The sequence below is a fragment of the Taudactylus pleione genome, unplaced genomic scaffold, assembly GCF_031769625.1.
Source record: "Taudactylus pleione unplaced genomic scaffold, aTauple2 ptg000032l, whole genome shotgun sequence".
In the NCBI taxonomy this organism is placed as follows: Eukaryota; Metazoa; Chordata; class Amphibia; order Anura; family Myobatrachidae; genus Taudactylus; species Taudactylus pleione.
In genome coordinates this window covers 9,436,678-9,459,457 of record NW_028284434.1, presented here as the reverse complement: position 1 = coordinate 9,459,457, position 22,780 = coordinate 9,436,678, and the positions used below count along the sequence as shown (strand labels likewise).

Below are 22,780 nucleotides of genomic sequence, written 5' to 3'. Positions count from 1 at the left end.
TCTAAAATCCATGTATCTGCATTTGAGGGCCTTCCACTTCAAGATGGAGTCTTTGAGATCTGCGATTGCAAACATGGAGGCAAGGGAATTTCTCGTGTCCTTGGACATTCGAGATACCTATCTACACATCCAAATTTGGGAACCTCACCAGGTGTTTTTGATTCTGTAATTTTTCAATTCAGAACCTTGCTGTTCGACCTTTCCTCAGCCCCACGTGACTTCACCATGGTGATGGCAGTGATGATAGCACATCTCCAAACCCTGGGGGTCAAGTTCATTCCCTATCTGAATGGCCTCATCAAGGCTCCATCGGTGGAACTGCTCAGATGTCATGTCTTCCTGACTCCCAAGACACTCTTATATCAGGGGTGGATCATCATCTTTAACTAATACACCATCTAAGAGGCTTCTGTTCCTAGGGATGTTGTTCAATATGACTCTTCAGCTGATCATCTTGCCTCAGGAAACAAATGTGGCGATTCAATCCATGGTGCGGCTGGTGTTTAGAAAATGGTTTGTTTCTATCCACCTTTGCATTTGCCTCTTGAGAAGGATGGTCACGTGCTTCGAGGCAGTTCCCTTCAGCATGTTCCACTCCAGCGTGGGTGCTGCAGTGGAACATTCTCTCCAAGTAGGGGCTGTTCTTCTCTCCACATGTCCAAGATTAATCAGCTCTCCCATAGGACTCGCGGTTCCCTTCTCTGAAGGCTGATTCCCAGGCATTTGCAGGTGTGTTGGCCATTTGTGGTTTGGGACTGGACCTTGGTAACAGACTCCAGTCTGCGAGGCTGGGATGCGGTGGTCCTTCCACATCAATTCTAGGAGAGATGGTCTCAGTGGGAAGCCAGGTTTTCCCATCAACGTAATGGAACGCCGGGCAATTTTCCATTCTCTGACTGCAACAGGTCCTCTCCTCCACGGGCAACAAGTCAGGGTTCTGTCAGATGACTCAACGGCAGTCGCCCACGTGATTCGCCAGGGGGGTACCAAGAGAAGCTTGGCAATGAAGGAGATGGCCTGCATTCTTTGTTGGGCGGAGCGTCACGTTCCCGCACTTTCGGCAGGGTTCCTTCCCGAGATCAAGAATAGGAGAGGCAGGACCCACACCTGGGCGAATGGTCTCTTCATCTAAACATTTTTCAGGAGCTATGGTGGGGGAGCCTCGATGTCGACCTTATGGCGTCCAGACTCAATCACCAGGTTTCCCTTTTACTGCTCTGGCCGTATATGCATTGCCCATTCCATGGTGGTTTCGCCTTGTGTTCCTCTTTCCACTTCTTCCCAGGGTTCTGAAGCGTATCAAGAAGGAAGGGACGCGGTCATTCTTTAACTCCGAATTGGCCGCCTCACTCTTGGTACTCCAATCTCCTACACTTCAGGCAACATAGCCATTGCCCCTTCCACTTCGCCCGGATCTACTACATCGGGGGCCCCAGCGCCGGTCCTCTTCATTTTTTTTTATTTTTTTTTTCTTTCTTTCATGAGCACTAATAGTGCATACTTCCTAGCAAGGAAGTAGTCTGCTATTGCAGATCTAGGTCTGCTCTTTGCACAAGGGTGGTGCCCAGCTGGACTTGGCATCTCCGACCGTGCTGGAAGGTGAAGAAACCCTGTTTGACAAGTGGAGTAGGTATTCTTCCTCCTTGCTCCTGCTGCTAAATCTTAGCAAAATAGACTCGCAGCTAGCAGTGGTGTCAGCTAACACATTTACTCTTGCAGCCGCTTTCAAAGATGTGGAACTTTCCTTGGATCCTGTGCTTCTTTTAAACCTGGTGTGATGGAGAATTCTGATTGGAGACAGTGGGCAGGAGAGAAGGGTGTGTGTGCTGTGATTGGTAGTGAGTGAATGGCCTGTGGGTTGATCTGAGACGCGGGGAGGGTTTGTGGCTGTGGTGGGAGCAGACGTTAGTGCACATTGCTGTAGCCTAGTCATTGGTAATGTGATGCGTGTGTTGGTGGTGATGCCCCATTTTATGATTGTGACTGGGATGGGGGTGTAGATGGCCCTCTACTCTCCATGGGTGTCTCTGTCCCAAAGATGGATTCAGAAACTGATTTAATGCAGAGTGCAAAAATTCCTTTGAACGTAGCAGGCACTTAGAGCGAACCATCTCCATTCCTGGTGTCTTGTCTTGCGCCTCCCATAGAATAGATTCCACGGTATTGGGTGGTGGTGGCTGATATGGTCACCGTAGGTAGTGACTGGCTGCCAGGGCTTCTTCCGGCACAACAACAGCAGCGCATGACCGTGTACAAGTACCAACTCTGCTACATAATGTTCGTATATGGGTTTACAGTAGTGAAATTAATTCTGGACACTTTTAATAAAAAAATGTTTTATTTGATATTTATGCAGAAAATTCATATTCTGCTATACCAAATCAATACTTTAATGTTATTATTTTAATCTATGATGTTTCTACTTTATATTTTAACATGATTTGTCAGAGAGAGTGGAAACAGAGAGAAGGGGTGGAGAGAGAGAGTGGGAGAAAGCAAAGAGAGAGAGAAATTTTTGTTTTATACTTGCCAGCCACTGCCAGTGGTAAAGATGCAGGCTGTCGCCAGTCATAGCAGGCAGCATGCTGACAGGATCCGGGAGCAGGTCCCACACAGCATCCATGCAGGTTCATGTGCTTTGTTCAGCACTCAATTCATCCAGACTGGCAGCCTTTACAATCAATCCTCAAAGCTAGTTGCTGCTCTGGTCAAAGTGTGAATAACCACTAAAATGGCTCTGAATACCTTGAAATGTTTTGACTGGTCGCCTGAGAAGAGAGGCAAAGCCATGACGCTTCGTGAGGAACGGTATACAAAGAAATTGCGAAGAGGTTGGGGAGTGGGGCAATCAAGTCAGGTGTAAGAAAACTCTGCATAAGGGTTGCGAGCAGTGGATTGACTAAATCAGCCCCAAGAACTGGGAGAAAGCCCATGCTTACAAAACAAGATGAGCACAGAATCTGTCGCCTTGTCCTGCAGAACTGTCGAAGGTCTGCAAAAGCCATCAACAACATAATGAAAATATCTGGTGTCCAAGTTTGTGACTGAACCATACGAAAAAAACTTTGTGACAATGGTTTGCGAGCTAGGACCCCGAGAAAGAAGCCGTATCTAAACCGGAAACAGAGGCCGAAACTTAAAGATTGGGCTCTGGCACACAATGAGTGGACAGAAGAAGACTGGGACAAGATTATCTGGAGCGATGAGAACAAAATCAGCATCTTCGGGAGTAATGGAGTGAAATTTGTTCGCCGTTTGCCTGGGGAAGATCTTTTGCGCGAGGGAACTATGGCAACTATGATGCACCCAGTGAGTGTGATGGTGTGGGGCAGCATGGCCAGCCATGGTGTGGGACGTTTGGCTGTCGATGGCAAGATCAATGCCAAAAAGTATCAAGAAGCAATGCTGGAGGCTATAATGTTGCCCACAATCAAGGATTTGTTCGAAATTGACCCATGGAAGTGTATCTTTCAGCAGGATGGAGCGCCATGCCACACCGCCAACAGTTCCATGGAGTGGTTCGGTGATCAGCAAATCACTGTCTTGCCTTGACCAGGAAATAGTCCGGATTTAAATCCGATAGAAAATCTTTGGTAAAGGCTTAAAGTGATGGTGTCACAAGAGAGAGCTGATCGAAGCCGTAATCCAGGCCTGGTACCACGTGATTTCACCTGAAGATCTGGGACGTCTGGTTCACTCGATGCCTCGACGAATCGTAGCTGTTCTTAAAAACAGAGGATATCCAATTAAATAATTTTGTGTATTCTGAAATTGCATATTTTTTTACCATAATAAAAGCATACCTGTAAAACTGTACTTTTACTGAATTTTTCACTGGAAATTTGACAAATGACAATTTAAAAATAAATAGTAATGATTATACTCGCACATACTTCGATTGAAATATAAATTATAAGTGATTATAATGTCAAAATAATGACTAAACGTAAAATTTCCTAAGTGTCCAGAATTAATTCCACTAGTGCATTTATGTACATTTTATAGATTGTTAGCAGAACACAGGCTAAGGGATTACATACACACAAAAAGATAGTGTTAAGAAGTTGTTGTGCTTGAGGTAAGCAGGTCAGATTATGTACAATAGAGTTTTGCTTAGATAAGACAATGATTTGTGATCCACCTGTACCCATGACAAATTGGGGCTAAAGATTAATTGGTGTTGTAGACCTGCAAGACAAACACAGCCTTTCAGACAAGTCTCTAAAGGAGAAAACTATTATCAAATAGTTAAAAGGCCATTGCAAAATAAGTATGGTGCTTTGTGGGGGCGAGCTAAATAGCCATTTGGGCATAATGTGGCAGCACAGATGGTGTAATGGTTAGGATTACTGCCTCACAGTACTGAGGTTGTGGGTTAATTTCCCACTTTGGCCCTAACTATATGGAGTTTGCATATTCTCACTCTGCTTTCGTGGGTTTCCTCTTGGTACTCCGGTTTCCTCCCACATTCCCCAAAATATGCAGGTAGGTTAATTGGCTCCCAAAAAAATTAACCCGTGTGTGTGCATGTGGTAGGGAATATAGATTGTAAGCTCCACTGGGGCAGGGACTGATGTGTGTGGCCATATATTCTCTGTGTGTGCGCTATATAAATAACTGGTAATAAATTGAAAGATTAGGCATCACATGCTTGCAACCCATAGAAAGCGAACCAATTGGTGTGTAGTCCATGTAGGGTACCGTTCAAGCCCCATCGGTACCACACATTGACCTAAAGGTCTAGAAGAGAGCAGACCAGATTTTGAGCTGCTACACTTTAGAGAGCTGTAATAAGTTCTTCCAATTTTCTAAGGGAGTGTCTTGTTTGCTCTGCATGATATAGCTTCATAACTGTGCACAGGCAACAGCCTGAGGACATACTGTTTATTGATTGCACATGGGGATCATTGTTTGGCAGACACAGCTGCAGTTGCCTTTGTCTCTGTATAACATAAAGTATTACGTGAGTCACACGCTGCAGTTGCAAACTGGGTATGCTGTATCTGTTGCTTTTTTCTGAGAAGTTTTTAATAAGGTATTTATGAATTGTTATAAAGTGTGAAGCAGATAGTCTTACAGATAAGTGTTCCTTTGTTTCAGCTCAGACAGACGTGCTCAAACAACAACTTTTATACATCAAATATTTGGAGGCTGTCTGCGTTCTCGAGGTAAGTACAAAGATTGTGTATGTAATGTCCGGGGCTCTCAATAATCTAAAGATACTGACTTGTTACTTTTAGATTGCAATTTAAACTTTTTTTTTTTTTTAAACGACGCCCCCCCCCCCCCCTAATATCCCCCCACCCCCCAATTCCAGTGACAGGCAAATTGATCCACTTCAGGGTCCATCTATCCTTCAAAAGGGCCACACATTGCTCTTAATCTTAATAAGAACCTAAATTAATACATTTAATCAATGAAAGAGACCCCCATCGGCAAACATTTATAAAACAAAAGAATTCCTTGTCTTATAAAGGGTTAAGTGTTACGATCTGAATGTTTTAAATAAATACAATTTATTTTGAATAAGATACAATAAAATATTTATGCATGAATTGGTAAATTGCAGGATAGTTTTGAGTACTATATCCTCGTATTCATAAAATAATGCCACATTAAACAAAAAAACACACATACAAAGTAACAATCTATAACCTCAATGGTTATAAAGTAAATAATACAAGACTGTCTGGTATGTTGCATCCGGGTTACTGCTGCCTATTGTCTGTTTTTTTGCTAGCTTGATTGCTATTTGGGAATGTCAGTATTAGGCTTATTGTGGTGTAGCGCTTTACGCTGGTATAATTCAGACAGCTTGCCTTTAGTGAAGTGCGTTTGTGTACTTTTTGTAAACCGAAAGCTCATTGCTGTTCTTCCCCGTTGTCCGCTCTTTCCAGTCTGGCCTGTCGCTCAGCTAGTGGGGTCCATCTATGGGAGCCGCTCCATACTGCAAGTGTGCAGTGAGCTGGGCGAGGTCTTCCCTTCCGGGTTTCACATCTTCTGCTGGGTGGGTTTGTGGGCATGTCACCAATGTGCTTCTCCTATACTTTTTTTATTTTTTCAATGCCAATGAATTTTAGAACTTATAGATCTTCATTGTGAAGTGTTTTGAAATATGCTGGTACACTAAGGGGTTCCAATCCATTTTTTTTTTTTTTTTGCTGAAATATAAAAAAAATGTATTGGAACCACATAGTGTACCAGCACATTTCAGAAACAATGCCCATCTGTTCTAAAATTCATTGTCAATGAAAATCTAAAAACCTCATGAAGAGGAGTAGATAAAACTGCATAAATATCCAGAGAAGAAGTTAATTGGATATATAATCTGAACACTCGAACACCAGTGGGCCTCAACATACTTTTATCTAGGCACCTTTTTCATAAATATACATCTTGATTGAGACATATTTTCACATTATCTCACTTTACCTAAGGATCAGGCAAAACACCACTATATATAATAAATATATATAATATTTATATAATTTAAGAATCAGAATCCAAATGCCAATATACTGTGCTCTATATAACAAGCAAGCTATATATACTGTAATAAATGTATACTCCTTGCATGGTCACTAGCTACTTAGCAAGTGGAGAAATTAAAGAAGTGGTTACTATAGATGTTGGACAAAACACATTGCTATGACTACCGGTTGATTACCTATAAAAAGGGATCTCACAGAGCATAACCACATCCTGAATCCTAATTGGGAGACACTCATTGGTTATACAGTTATACACGCCCACCCATCAGAGGACCAGTCGTACACTGAAAGGGAAGGTTCAGCTCACTGCACGCTTGCAGTATGCAGTGACTCCGATAGACTAACCCCACAAGGCTGAGTGATAGACCAGAATTGGTAATTGGGCAACGGGAAAGAATAGCAACAAGCTTAATTCTCACAAAGTAAGTGAACCTTGCCAAAGGCAAGATGCGTGAATTATACCACGTAAAACGCTACACCACAATAAGCCGTCTAATACTGACATTCATAAATACAAAATAACTAAATTTGAAAAAAATCCTCTTTTTTAAATTAAGATTTTATGATTATTTTGGAAATTGGTATCCTTAAATCCTAACCGCAAGTTTAATGATTTTTAATGTTTAAATTTGAACACTATATGTATGGTGATCATGTTGAGAACGTGTGTTAATTCAATAGAACCATTTGTACGGGTATATATACTGATGAAGAATGATTCCCAGCATACACTCATTTCCTTTGAAAAAATCTGCTGGACGGAAGAAAGGCATCAGGAGTAGTGCCAAGCTCTTCTCGCCACTGGTTTGCTGCTTGGATTGGTACAAGGAAGTTTTACTTTGTATCGAGAATTATTGACCACAAAGTATTGAGTTACAGACACTCTATCTGCTGCACGGAGGAATCCTCCTTATTGCTGTTAGCATCTTACACTGCTAGCGCTGCCGTACTGGGAGACCCGCGGTTGAAGCATCCTATTACCGCTGCATAAGTGACGGAGCTCCGACGGCTGCACTGAATTCATCAGACCCGCCTGTGACCTCTGCACTGGTAATGCCATCGGCAGCTTCCAGCCCAATACAGCGGGTGCTAGTTTGTCTCACGGAGGAGAAAAGGTCCCAAGCTTCAGGGGCGCAGACAAATGGTGAAGCAGATGTAACTTGCTTAATGGGGCCATTACGGCAACTCTTATCTATATTAACCACATTACTGCCTTTTCATGTGAGAGTATCAGCCACGAGGCTGATACTTTAACAGCAGCAGGCATTCTGCAACATTAAAAACTTGGAGTACAGCATTACAAGCTTTTTATTTACATTTCATATACAGTGGTGAGAGGTGTTTAACAGCATCGTTGTGAGCTATACCCAATATTACTGTGGCCACAATTTTTTAGTATTTTATGTTTGGTTTTAAATGGCTATAATTTATGGTTATTATGTGTTATTACGTGACGTTCAATAAATTGTCATCTATATATAGTTACATACTATGTTTTATCAATTATCACCATATCGGAGTGCTGGTGTTTTTTTCGAAGTTGTTTCTTGTGTTGGCTACCTTCGCACAGCTACCGCATATTGGTGATTGAACCAATCTCCCTCACAGCGCCTGTTATTTCTTTTCATAAATACCAAACAAGCTGGCAAAAGACAATATTACCTACAGTAGCCAGCCAGACACCCGACTGCACCTTACCAGACAAGCTTATTATTTACTTTATAACCATTAAGGTACTAAATTGTTACTTTTTATATTTGTGTTTTCAATGTATTTTCTTATATAGGCTATAGTACTCAAGTATCCTGCAATATACCAATTCATGCAATGAATATTTTAGTATCTTATTCATAATTGTTTTTGTTTAAAACATTTTATTTTGATCTTCGTTCGTACACATTTGGTTTAATATTTAACTCTTTATGCACCAAGGAATTCTTTTATTTTATATTTTGATTTTAAGCAGGTATTGTGGAGCTCTGCTAACTTTCTTTTAGGCAGCACAGGGGTTATTCACTTTTCATAAACCGGAGCAGCACCAGTGTATATGCCATTGACACAAACATAATATATGATACAATTGAGAGAGGAACGAGCAGGCAGCTGCAAGTGAAGGCTTGAATGACCGCCTGTTGCCCGTCACATCTCAATATGCTCTACCCCCTCCTTACACAGTCATTTTACACCTTTTATCATGTCCTATAATCAAACCAATTAGCCATTGTGGATGCAATGTTTAAAATGTAATTCTTCAAAAAGGCAAAAAAAAATAATTCCCATAGTGGAAACTGGCATAGATCATGGGGTATAGCCTGGAGTAGAGGAGTCCGGGCACCAACTATTTAAGCTTTTTTTTTTTTCTTTTTTTTTCCCCTGGAGTCCCAGCTCCCCCGCCCCAGGCAGGCCAGTTTTGGTTTGGTGCCCTGCAGGAGCAGGCACTGTTTGAGACTGCTGTGAGCACCACCGACCCCCTACGTCGGTGGCCTAGTCAAGAACACTACCCTTCCTATTCCAAATACAGCATCCTCTTGGGATTCGATGGATAGGAAGTTGGAATCTTCCCTCAAGGGATCTATACTCATGCAGGCGCTATCACACGTCCTTCCCTGGCTTCCGCTTGGGTCGCTAAAGCCATCGACTGTAAGAAAGGTGCCCTTCAGGAGGGCCTCAGTTTGGTTACCCACGGGAATGAGCTATTGGTTTTAGCAGAGCACATTAGAAGGCGGGCTCTTATTTAGGAGAGGCCGCAATAGATACTGGTGTCTTAACCTCCTCTGTAGCTGCTAGGCGAGCACTCTGGCTTTGTTCCTGGTGTGCTGATTCAGTTATTAAGAAGGCCCTAGAGCAGGGGTGGGCAATAAGCGGCCATCCATCTGTTATTTAACTACACATTCCAGCATGCTTTTGTCAAATTGCAAAACTGCTGGGATGTGTAGTTCTACAACAGCTGGGGGGCCGCTTATTACCCATCCCTACCCTAAATGGCTCTTCCCTATTCAGGAGGCATTCTCTGGAGTCCTGATTTGGACAAGATTTTAGTTGCGGTGGCGGCATCCAAGACTGCCTTCCTCTCTTCTGTGGCAGCCCCTAGATTGCAAACTTCTAATTTTCACCGCAGGGAAAGACCAATGGCCAGACTTTCTTGAGGTCTCAGGTTTACTCTTCCAAGGGTGTCAAGCCCCGATCTAAACAGCCCTGGTGTACCACTTGTCCTACCACCAAGCCTACTTATACACCTGCCGCTTGACGGGATGGGCCTCCACCTGCTGTTCTCCGTCGCTCGGATGCCTGGGTGCAAGATGCTGTCTACCTGGACTACATCTTAGCCTTTGAGATGCGACCTCCAAACCAATTTTTTTTCACCGTCTTTGTGTTGGATTCAGACAAAGCAGAAGAACTGAGGGAGTCTATTCTCTCCCTCCTGGCCTCCAGAGTACGTGCTCCAGTCCCCCATGTTCCGGGGAATTTCAGGGCTTCCTTGAAAACAGGATGCTTATTTGCATGTTCCTCTCCGGCTCAGTCACCAGAGCTTTCTCTAGGATTGCGCTCCGGGAGGAGCATTCCAATTTCGGGCATTGCCGCTTGGTCTTTCCACAGCTCCTCGGGTCTTCACGAAACTCATAGCTCACGTTGCAGGTGTTTCAGGATTCTACCTTATCTAGACGAACTTATGATCCTTGCCAGGTCTTTGGACATTTTCCGGGAACACATCCTTCTCAAATCTCCAGTCCCACGGAGGGATCATCAATTGGAATAAATCCTCCTTGACTGTCGCAGGAGATGTACCATCTAGGGGTCTTGCTGGATTTGAGAGTTTAGGGTTTTTGAGGCTTCTTCCCACCAGAAAAGCTTTGGGACCTACATGCCAAAATTTGCAAGTCATCGCTGAGTGTCAATACATTCTTTCAAGCAGATCCTGGGCTCGCTTGTCTCCACCTTCGACATGGCGGAATATGCCCAGTTTCACTCCCGGCCTTTTCAGATGGAGGTTCTGTCCCGGTGGAACAGGTTTCATTGGCAGCTCACAACACAAGCAATCATCCTCTCCCAGGTGGTTCAGCTCTCCCTCTTGTGGTCCAGGTGTCCCACTGAGACGAGGGCCATCCCCTTTGGGGATTCAGTACTGGGTCCTCCACCACCACGCTAGACTTCATGGTTGGGGGCTAGTAATCTGTCAACAGACCTGCCAGGGTCGGTGGGTGGTTTCCGAGAGCCAGCTGCCTATCAACATTCTTGAACTTCGAGCAGCCTTCAGAGCTCTCTTCCTGGCTAGACCGCTACTCCAACATCATTCGGTCCAGGTAGAATCCGACAACGCAGCTGCCATCGCCTCCATAAACAATCAGAACGGCACTCTGTCACTGCGCCATGAAGGAGGTGAGTCGCATTCTCTTCTGGGCACAGTGCTATCTACCGGCTCTGTCTGCAGTCTTCATCCCTGGAGTCCAGAAATGGGAAGTGGACTTCCTCAGCCACCAGGACATCCACTTAAGTGAATGGGCGCTTTATCCAGATTCCTTTTCGGCTCCCAGTTCTTTGCGGGCGGTTGCCGGGTAGAGACTTGATGGCATCTCTGCACAACCACATGCTACCAAAGTTCTGCTCCTGCACCAGAGATCCAGGAGCCTTTCTGGTAGACGCCTTGGTGGTCTGGTGGGAGTTCAATCTCTTGTACTTCTTCCCTCCGATCTAGTGGACTCCGCAGGTCTTCCGTACAGTGCAGTGGGAGGGTGGCACAGTAATTCTGGTTGTCCCCAATTGGCCACTCTCTCACATTCTGGCTTCTCTTCTTTGAAAGTGCAGGTTTTCACGCTTTCAGTTCTCTTTCAGAGCCAGATTGCTCCGATGCCTGGCGTACGGACTCTCCTTCACGTAAGTACATTCTTTGTTCCACTGGCTCCTTGGAACTTGTCTTTGGTGTTTCGGGCTCTTCAGTAATCGCCCTTTGAGCCTTTTGGCTCTGTAGATATTCATTGGCTTCGTTGAAGACAGTCTTCCTACTGGCTTTTGCGTCGGCCCAGCGAGTATCATATTTGGGCGTGTTGTCCTATCACTTCCCGTTTCTGGTCTTTCACTCGGACCACGGTAGTTTCTCGGTTTCGCATTAACCAGGAAATCATGGTCCCTGCTTTTCATGCACCTGCTTGTTAACCAGTGCAGGTCTCTTTTGGATGTTGTTAGGGCTCTCCGGATATATGTGGGATCTCCGTAAGATGGACTCCTCTTAGTCCACTATGAATTCCACAACCAGGGCTGCCGGCTACAAAACTGACTTTGGCCAGATGGCTCTGTTTGACTTTCTGTCTCGCTTCAGCTGTGGCCGACCTTCCTGTCCCGTCTGTGGTGACTGCTCTTTCCTCCAGATGGGTGGGTACTTCTTGGCCAACTCGCCGGATTTTCTCTGCTGAGCGGCTTGGTCGGGTGGTGCCGTGGTCCTCCACACATACGTTTCTCAAGTTCTATTCATTTGACACTTTCGCTAGTGTAGACACTGGTTTTTGGCCAAAGGGTTCTCAGTGCAACTCCGGCACGTTTCTCCCTTAGGGGGATAGTTTTAGGACATCCTATGCTCTATGCCTGTGTCCCTTTTATAGCATGTAGAAGAAAAGATTCATGTTCTTAATTATTAAATCCATAGGGGACACAGGCTGACCACCCTGACACACCTGGCTTGCAGGGTTTTTACTCTGCTTCCAGTCCTCCTTTTAATGTTTTTTTGGTGTTTGGACCTGTGACCTCTACTCCATCCTATACCCCATGATCTATGCCTGTGTCCCCTATTGATTCCGAAGAAAAGGATTTAACTAGGTAAGAACATAAATCTCCTTTTTATAATTCATAGAGAGCTCTTTGAATTTATATTCATCTAGTAACTGTTGTGGCATTTGAAATGCATATAATGTTGTTTTTTCTTTTTTTCTGCAGTGAAATGTCTAAACTGTAAAGCTGTTTCAGACACTTATGATGAATATCTTGATATCCCACTTGAGATAAAGGTAAAATGTAACTACACAGATAATCAAACTGCTATGCTATTAAATCACTATACTGTGCAGTGACTTTGATTTCGAATTTAATACGGCTATTTCTTAATTGCATTAAAATAGATGTTTATTTTAAGAGTAGCATGAATACAAATTTGCCTGAGGTCATAGGTAGTTGACTAAAGCTGGCTACATACTATACGATGTAACAAAGTATGCAACCCAGAACACACACAATATAGAGCTCACATACTATGCAAACTTCCAAATGGCGGCACAATATATTGGCTCCAGGGAATTTATCCAATTAATTGCTGCTCCTGTACACTATGCAATCATCATGTAGAACCTCAGAGGTACGCTTGTCCAATATATTGTGTGTGCACCATATCATTCATAGCATTGTCCCATATGACGTGCAGCACAGCAAATGGGATGATGCAACAAACGACGGCCGGTAACTACAGATTGGGCATACACACTATACGATGTGTATAATTTATCGTTCTGATTCGCATTGGAACGATATATTGGACAATAGATCTTATGGTACCCAGCTTATGCCTCCAATCGTTGATTGTGTGTGAGAGAGAGGCACTAGGAGGCGCCCTTTCTCCACCTTTTGTTTTACAGATAGATAGATAAATATATATATATATATATATATATATATAATACACACACACACACACTATGTATATTTATAATATAATTTTATATATATTTTTTTTTAAAGCCATGTGCTGTTTGGTTACTATAATCGATTGTGGTTGTAATGAAAGGGGATGACTACGTTTGTGTAATATTTTTATTCTCTTACTACAGTGGTTCTCAAACTCTGTCCTCGGGACCCCACACAGTTCACGTTTTCCATGTCACCTAGCAGGTGCAAAGGTGTATTTGTTACTCACTGACACATTTTAAAAGATCCACAGGTGGGGCTCATTATTTCACTTGTGATTCTGTGAGGAGACCTGGAAAACATGCACTGTTTGGGGTCCTGAGGACCGAATTTGAGAACCTGTGTCTTTAAAGCATTTACTGTAAAGAAGCTTGTAATTTTTTATAGCTCAAATGACCCTAACAAAGAAAAAAAAAAAAAAATTAAATTTGTGCAAGAGGTTCAAAACCATTTCCACCTGGCGTGAGGCCTGTGGGAATCCAAATATATATGCTAAGACTACAAAACCTTTTTCTGGGACAAATTGCAGGAATCTTGAGACCGCAAGATGAGAGTTCTTTAAAATATTGTCCTCTCTTCATTGGTGGTTAGGAAAAAAAAATAGATTTAAAGAAAAGGCAGACTGTAATAATCATCTAACAAATACTTCTATTCCAGGTCATAAATATACATCAATGGATTTTCTTCACAGAAAAAACATCAATAATAATGAATGGCAATTTGATAACGTCACCTAATGCACCAGATGTATTTAATAAACCAAATAGACTTCATGGCAACATCACACAATACCCTGGACCAGGGTTTGCCAAACTTGGTCCTCAAGGCACCCTAAGTTTTAAAGCTATCCATGTTTGTGCAAAGATGGTGTAATCAAACTGGCTGAGGTATTAAGTCACCTGTGTTTAAGCATGGATATCCTTAAAATCTTGACTGATTGGGTGCCTTAAGGACCGGCTTTGGGAACCTCTGCCATAGACCATGTGGTTATAGAGCTGCCTTCAGGACTTTGGCACTTTAAATATTGTCTTATGCGTTGATCTCTTCCATGTACTATTCCTCCCCACCTTTCAGGAAACTTTTTCAAAAGGAAAAAAATCCAAAAAACTTTATTTTCTGGATAGCACAGACAGTGGTGCTGAGAGTGGGGAGTAGTGGGTACTAAGTGCCCAGGATTGTTGCAGAGGAACTGGGTCAGTTGCTGAGGAGTTCATGCCCCTCTTTGCAACTCGCGGCACCCCTCTTTGCAGTGCATAGTATTTTTATGAAAAAATTGAGAGAGGGGATGGGGGTCATGGCTTTCCTGATTTTGGAGCCACACACTTCAGTACCTGGGCCCATGTCTGCTATTGATGGTCCTGAATACAGCTGTGAGTGTGATGGATTATGCAAATTTACTGTGTCATACAAACTGCTCAAGAACCTGCACTATAGTGCCAAATAGAAATATAGTAATATTTAATTTTAATAACAATCGAGCATTAAATTAGCTTGTCCCATTGCAGTCAGAGTATACAAAGACCAATCAATGTAATGAGCCTTAAGGTTTTAATGGCCCTTAATTTCGCTTCAGTAACATGGTGGTAGGAACGTTCAGCAGATGTTATGATTTTGGGCTTGCTCCACACACTTGTAATATTGACCATGTTTCCAAGCCTGGGACAATGATCCTATGAGCCTGTTAAACTTTACAGCCAATTTTATAATTTTATTATTAGCCACATCGATTCCAATATGGAAATAATGTATATACATTTTTAGAGTCTTTCTTACGGACCTCCTTATGACCATGATTGCAGGTGGAATCACACCGCTAGTTACTTTGAGAAATGTTGATGGACACCGACGTGCTTCAACAGAGGAGAGATGCTTTTATATTACTAGAGGGCCTGGCAGATAGTATAGGCCTACATGTGAGGAGCGGTCATGTAGGGGAAGTCTTTGAGAAGTCTATAAGCGTCTGCCCCAATATAAGCTTAGGTCAACCAGAAGGGTCTACCCATGGCTGTGGCTGATTGCATGCAGGGCCATGGGGGTGTGAAGTGCACACCTCCATTAATAGCATTTCTTCCCTGGCGGCCTTAGGCATGCCCACTGAAGCACTCTCTAGTAAGTAACTTTGTAGAGAGCTTCCAGCTGCACAGACTTATCTGGAAAATGGGATCACGTATTGGGACAATGTGTTTTTATATGGGCACTCCATGCTATATCATCACAAAAAAAGTAACTTTTCAACCCAACAGTCTCACATTTTCATGAAATTTGGTTGGATGGTAGACAACATAGAGTAACTCTCATATTTTTAGCCCTCAGTGATACTGTGTTCATGCAACAGGGTTGCAAACATGAAAAAAAATTTATGCCTGCAAGGTCAACTCAAACGAATCATAAAATTGCTTCTAATTGAGGTAGAACTTTCATGTTGGTCTTGTTTTGAAGCTAAGGGACCATAGTTTTCATTAAAAAAGAAAAGTTTTATTATTTAAATATGGACTTCTACATTTCATGGTCACATGATGTGACCTTTGACATCGAGTATCTAAGGCTTAATTTATTTTGTACATAAAGTATGTTATACAGTCAAATACAATCTCTTTGGTACAGTATAAATTTCATTTTGTGAAGCCTTTTTTAACAACCTTTAATTTAACATATTAATGGGCGATAACACAGAATCATGGACCTATGCGTTAACAGGGTCGCGGCACACGTTAACATGCTCTTTAATGGGGATTTCTTTTCGGGTCTAATCCCAAAGAAATCCCTGTTAAGTGTGGGCTGCCTTCGGGGCTCATTGAATAGCTCCGGGGGATCCATTAGCCCGCGGTAAATTACCACGGCTAATTAAATTCCCCCTTAGTGTTCACTTCTCAGATTGTTTAACCTATAGTAGTCTCTGGTGGAGAATGGGAATACTTCCAGGTCTAAGCCCACTGATGCGTAATCTGCAACTATTTGTATCTTATGTTCAAAATATGATTCTAATGCTGGGTACACACTAGATGATGTGTGTACCCAGAGACTGTGCTCGATCTGGTGTACCTATATATCGTTCCCCCGCCACATCCAGAGGTATGCTGTTGGCCGCCAGATCGTCTGATCTGCCATGCAGGCACAGCAGATCAAAAGATGTGACCAACGGCGCTCGTGAACGCTCGATAGAGAGTACACACTGAGCGATGTGGCCGGTATATCGTCCCAATCCGTGTTGGAATGCTATATTGTCAGTGTGTACCCATTTTAAGTAATTCAGTAGATAGTCAGGCCTGAATGCTTTATGTGCAATCTGTGGGATTAACCACTGCTGTGGCAGTCTATATCAGTGTTGGCTAACCTTAACACTCCAGCTGTTGTGGAACTATATATCCCAGCATGCCCTGCCACAGTTTTAGCATGCCCTAATAGCAAAACTGTAGCAGTGCATGCTGGGTTATGTAGTTCCATAACAGCTGGAGTGTCAAGGTTAGCCAACACTGGTCTATATCTTAGCTCTCGCAGCTAGTTTTGCTTCCTCTAGTTGTAAGTCAATTTGTCTTCTGCTTCTTTTGCTGATCTTTTAGTGAATTTCTCCATTAGAGAAGATTCTAAAAATACTCTTCCAAGGTCTTAGAAGAGCTAGATTTCTACATTAGCCCTAACTAAGTGAAGCTCCTGATTTGGAGCATTCTACTCAAGAAGGGAGTGAATTAGCTGAGGAATCGGACAATGAGAAAGGCTGCTAGATGCCATTGTGTAGATTTAGTGTAGGCAGTACGCCAGGCATCGCACATCAAGGATTGCAAGGAATCTGCAGAAGCATTTCAAAACCCTAACCAGAAGTGAATACATATATAATTACATATACAATAAGTTCAGGTTTTAAGGCATAATATAGATAGAAATATATGTATTTAGCAGTTGGTGCTTCTTTCAGACCTGTTTATACCTCAGCATAGGGAAACAAGGCTGTGGAAAACGGGCCAGAGCAACTATTGGAAGCTTTAGTTATGGTCTTTTTAGGCCCGAATTACAGACTTTGAACACATACAAGAAAGAACTGCATTTGTTAGGGCTGTGTCGCTGGATTCTGGTGTCCATTTCAGCTTCAGTGGTCTCTGCGATCTGAACACTCTAGCCTAATAGCCTAAGGGAGATTGATGCAGAGTCTATGAAGACACTGGTGGCATTACCTTTTATATGGCTCATATCTTATTTTTTCTGCAGCTGCACATGATCATTTCCCAGGCCACAGATTGTGAAAGATTACCTTCCTAGCAATAAAGGCAGCTAGCAGGATCATGTGTACGGCAGAATAAAATGTTCTGGCTAGATCAGCAGTTTTCCGTAGTGGTGGAGAACTGGGAGGCAGATTACAACAGCATATCCTGTAGAGTGGTCTCTCAACCATTCCAGCAAATAGTGATAAATCAGTGGTAAATCCAGCTACCGGCGCAGCAATAGAGAGGTAAAATAGACAAACAATAAAAAGGTGTACTTATTATACTTTCCTTTCAATGTGGGTGGCTTTATATGACTCCAGTTGGTAGTTCATATGAAAAATAAGAAATAGGTACACATAGTATAAAACCGTAAAAATGTGCAATTTTAATAGAATTCACAAGGATAAAAAACGGTTACATACAGTCAGGTCCATAAATATTGGGACATTGACAGAATTTTCAGATATTGGCCTCTATTCACCACCACAATGGTTTTGAAATGAAACAAACAAGATGTGTTTTAACTGCAGACTTTCAGATTTAATTTGAGGGTAATTACATCCAAATCGGGTGAACGGTGTAGGAATTACAACAGTTTCAATATGTGCCTCCTACTTTTTAAGGGGCCAAAAGTAATGGGACTATCAACTCAAAAGCTATTTCATGGACAGGTGTGAGCTATTCCCTCGTTATTTCATTATCAATTAAGCAGGTAAAAGGTCTGGAGTTGATTCTAGGTATGACATTTGCATTTGGAATCAGTTGCTGTCAACTCTCAATATGAGATCCAAAGAGCTGTCACTATCAGTGAAGCAAGCCATCATTAGGCTGAATAATGAAAACAAACCCATCAGAGAGAGAGCAAAAACATTAGGTGTGGCCAAGTCAACTGTTTGGAACATTCTTAAAACGAAAGAACGCATCGGAGAGCTCAGCAACACCAAAAGACCCGGAAGACCACGGAAAACAACTGTGGTGGATGACAAAAGAATTATTTCCCTGGTGAAGAAAAACCCCTTCACAACAGTTGGCCAAATCAAGAACACTCTCCAGGAGGTAGATGTATATGTATCAAAGTCAACGATCAAGAGAAGACTTCACAAGAGTGAATATAGAGGGTTCACCACAAGATGCAAACCATTGGTGAGCCACAAAAACAGGAAGACCAGATTAGAGTTTCCCAAACAACATCTAAAAAAGCAATTACAGTTCTGGAACAACATCCTATTGACAGATGAGACAAAGATCAACTTGTACCAGAGTGATGGGAAGAGAAGAGAAGGAAAGGAACTGCTCATGATCCAAAACATACTACCTCATCAGTGAAGCATGGTGGTGGTAGTGTCATGGCGTGGGCATGTATGGCTGCCAATGGAACTGGTTCCCTTGTATTTATTGATGATTTGACTGCTGACAAAAGCAGCAGAATGAATTCTGAAGTGTTTCGGGCAATATTATATGCTCATATTCAGTCAAATGCTTTAGAACTCATTGGACGGCGCTTCACAGTGCAGATGGACAATGACCCGAAGCATACTGCAAAAGCAACCAAAGAGTTTTTTAAGGCTAAAAAGTGGAATGTTATGCAATGGCCAAGTCAATCCCCTGACCTGAATCCGATTGAGCATGCATTTCACTTGATGGAGACAAAACTGAAGGGAAAATGCCCCTAGAACAATCAGGAACTGAATACATTTGCAGTAGAGGCCTGGCAGAGCATCACCAGGGATGAAACCCAGGGTCTGGTGATGTCTATGCGTTCCAGACTTCAGGCTGTAATTGCCTGCAAAGGATTTGCAACAAAGTATTAAAAAGTGAAAATTAGATTTAGGATTGTTTAGTTTGCCCCATTACTTTTGGCCCCTTAAAAAGTGGGAGGCACATATAGAAACCATTGTAATTCCTACACCGTTCATCTGATTTGGATGTAATTACCCTCAAATTAAATCTGAAAGTCTGCAGTTAAAGCACATCTTGTTTGTTTCATTTCAAAGCCATTGTGGTGGTGAATAGAGGCCAAAATATGAAAATTCTGTCAATGTCCCAATATTTATGGACCTGACTGTATGAACCATATCATAAATAACACACTGTAAACAAAATCACCGTTGGCAAAACAAACATAGATAAAAGAATAAAAACTGTACAAATTATAGCACCAATGTATAATAGTGTAATGCTGCCCATCCACTAGAAGATGTGAAAAAGACTGCACGATTACAACATTGTAATCTTGCAGTCGTTTGTCAGTCTGTGATTTGTCTACAATGAACAAGCAGTAGTACAGTGTAAGCACATTAATCATCTGCAAACATGCTGAACCTGACGTTATCATCAGATTGTCCAGCATGTTTGCCCGATGATAGATGTCTAAACGACCAGCGGGAGCGTGCATCGCTGATCGTTTGACATTTTTACAAACGATTGAACGATATAGTTATCGTTCAATCACTCAATTTAATCTTCTAGTGGGTGGGCAGCATTATAGTGCCTTCCAGCAAATGGCCAAGACACACTCTGGATGTTGATGGAGTCATGGTGATTTCCTCTAGAGAAGGGACCTGTTAACTCTGGGACAGTGTTACCATCGGGGTTTATTAGTGTGGCTGACTTTAACTACAGTATGCAGCACTGGAAGCCATGATACTTTGGTTTTCTTAGTGTTAAGACCTGCTTTCTAGCATGTGGATGATTTTATATTATCCACCCATTTACGCTCTCGAGAAGTTTAATAAGGTCAATTTGTGGTGTGCTATTTATCTATTAGAGGTGTTTTGTTTCTCATGGTTTTGTTTTTGTTCTGCCCCTTTAGACTTGGTGAGAATAATTACTGGGTCTGGGATGTAGAGGAGGGGGCGGGCAAAGTTATTTTACTACTTTTCTTTTTGACGTGCCAAAAGTCCTAAAGGAGACTCTACTAAATTCATCATTTGTTAATACGTAACCAAATTCATCATAAAATCTAATTAATCTTGGAAAATGTCATTTACTACCTGTATTGTCATGAACAGGGAATATAAACGCCAACGCTCTGTCCAAAATCATTGGTGCTTGATATATTACAAATACATATCACCGCATCCTTTTGGGTTTGAAGAATACATTTGGGGAGATTTATCGAACCTTCAAAAAAGAAGTGGAGGAAACGCCCACAGCAACCAATCAAGTTGTAGTTACCACTTACTAGAATGTACAAGTACAGTGACAGCGAGAATCTGATTGGCTGCTGTGAGAACAACTAATTTTCCTTTTCAGAAAGTTTGACTCTCAGCCCGCCCCCCCGCTCTCCCCCCAAACAGGCATATTTATGCTTCCATCCTAATCTTCATAGCCCACAGGTCTGTCTCACACTTATGGATGCTCGCTTAGTGTCAGTGGTTGAAACACAATTTAAAATAGTCTCCAGATGGTCAGATGGCCAAGAATTAGAAGTGAAATATTTCCAGATATCTCGGACCAATGTTGGCGATAGTCATGCTTCTGGCACTGTTTTTGCATTGGATATAGCTCACACCTAGGAATCTTTGGCCCTGATTCAGACCCACTCGCAAGCGGCTGTCCGCTCGCAAGTGGGTCAATGGTCTGCACTGAGCATGCGCACGACGGAGGGAGCTCCGTCGTGCGCATGCACCAGACGCGATGAGCGAAGGACTTTCCTTCGCTCGTTGTGTCTGATCAAAGGGGGCGTGCTGTCGATGTTGATTGACAGCACGCCCCCTTTGGTGGGCGTGCCGGGGGCGTGCCTCCCTGATGGGGGCATTCCCAAGGGAACGCCTCCCGTCAGAAGCCGGCCCACTGACATCACTAGTGATGTCAGTGGGAGTGATTTTGGCTCTGATAGAGCCAAAATCACTCCGGGCCTTGCGGTTGAAAACCTCAACCGCAGGCTCCGGCTCGCAGTTGCGATGGTCACGACCATCGCGGCCATCAAACTGCACGCTCGTATAGGCTGTGGGTGGTGACCCACAGCTATACGAGCGTCCAGGAGAACGCTCCATTTTTATGGAGGGCGGCCCTCATTCAGAACGTGCGCTCTGCTCAGAGCGTACGGCTCTGAATGAGGGCCTTTGATCCATAGGAACAGAAAGTGTGAGCCAGTAATACATGATCAGTCGGCCACACTTCTGAAGTGAAGTTCAGTTGGACAGGAGTTGTGTTCTGGAGCTTTTATTGGCCTTGTCGCATTGATGTATTGGGTTTTTTCCCAGGATATCTCAGAAAGAAGAAGAAAAAAAAAGACATATAGGGCCTGATTCAAACCCACTCGCGAGCGGCTGTCTGCTCGCAAGTGGGTCAATGTTATGCACTGAGCATGCGCACGACGGAGGGAGCTCCGTCGTGCGCACGCGCCAGACGCGACGAGCGAAGGAAAGTCCTTCGCTCGTTGTCTGATCAAAGGGGGCGTGCTGTCGATGTTGATTGACAGCACGCCCCCTTTGGTGGGCGTGCCTCACTGACGGGGGTGTTCCTACGGGAACGCCTCCCGTCAGAAGCCGGCCCACTGACATCACTAGTGATGTCAGTGGGAGTGATTTTGGCTCTGATAGAGCCAAAATCACTCCAGAGCTTGCGGTTGAAAACCTCAACCGCAGGCTCCGGCTCGCAGTTTCGATGGTCATGACCATCGCGGCCATCACAATGCACGCTCGTATAGGCTGTGGGTGGTGACCCACAGCTATACGAGCGTCCAGGAGGACGCTCCATTTTCATGGAGGGCGGCCCTCATTCAGAGCGTGCGCTTTGCTCAGAGCGTACGGCTCTGAATGAGGGCCATATAGTGCACACTGTTTTTGTAAAATTATATATTTTTTGGTGGATGTAAGTATTACCCAATGGATGGTGAAAGTTCACCTTGGACAATATGACACCATTGTCAGCCAGTGTATATATACATGCACGAACACAATACGAATTCGGGGGCAGGGTTTAGAAAAGTAATGTCATTATAAAAAGGTAATGCACAATGTTTGTTTTCCTTCAAACTGCATACATTATACTCGCCTCCTATTACTAGTAAATGCACATTGGGCATTTGTTTTTCCTATGTCCCTCGGTGATGCTTAGGTGGAATCAATATTTGATCCCCAGATATAATCAGAGCAGTTCTTGGTGTATAGGATTCTGTGTGGCCAATTTGCAGATTCATTGCTGCATAAATCAGGTCTGTAGATGATGTATGAAGAAAATTATTTATTATAGTACAGTTGTTTTAACAATCCAATTTTGGAGCCCAATAAGAACTCCTTTAAACATTGTAAATTACCAAAAGAACCGCCGGAACACCACCTTCAATCCAATAACTTTTTTAGTTGTTGTTGTTTTTTTTTTTCTTTCTTTCTTCAAACCAAAGTTTTGTTATTTTTTTTAATTTATAAAATACTTTATTTCAATATATGGACTACATTAAAAAATATACTTTTTTTT

At 42.9% G+C, this 22,780-nt stretch overlaps 1 protein-coding gene across 3 annotated transcripts in view; it reads left to right on the top strand.

Moving 5' to 3' along the window:
* Positions 1 to 22,780, top strand: part of USP42 (ubiquitin specific peptidase 42) — an 84,118-nt gene that overhangs the window by 24,412 nt on the left and 36,926 nt on the right. For all 3 annotated transcript variants that reach the window (XM_088451855.1, XM_088451857.1, XM_088451856.1), the window contains 2 exons: positions 5,101 to 5,168; positions 12,417 to 12,487. In XM_088451855.1, coding sequence (XP_088307981.1) covers positions 5,101 to 5,168; positions 12,417 to 12,487 — 139 coding nt within the window. The remainder of the gene's footprint in view (positions 1 to 5,100; positions 5,169 to 12,416; positions 12,488 to 22,780) is intronic.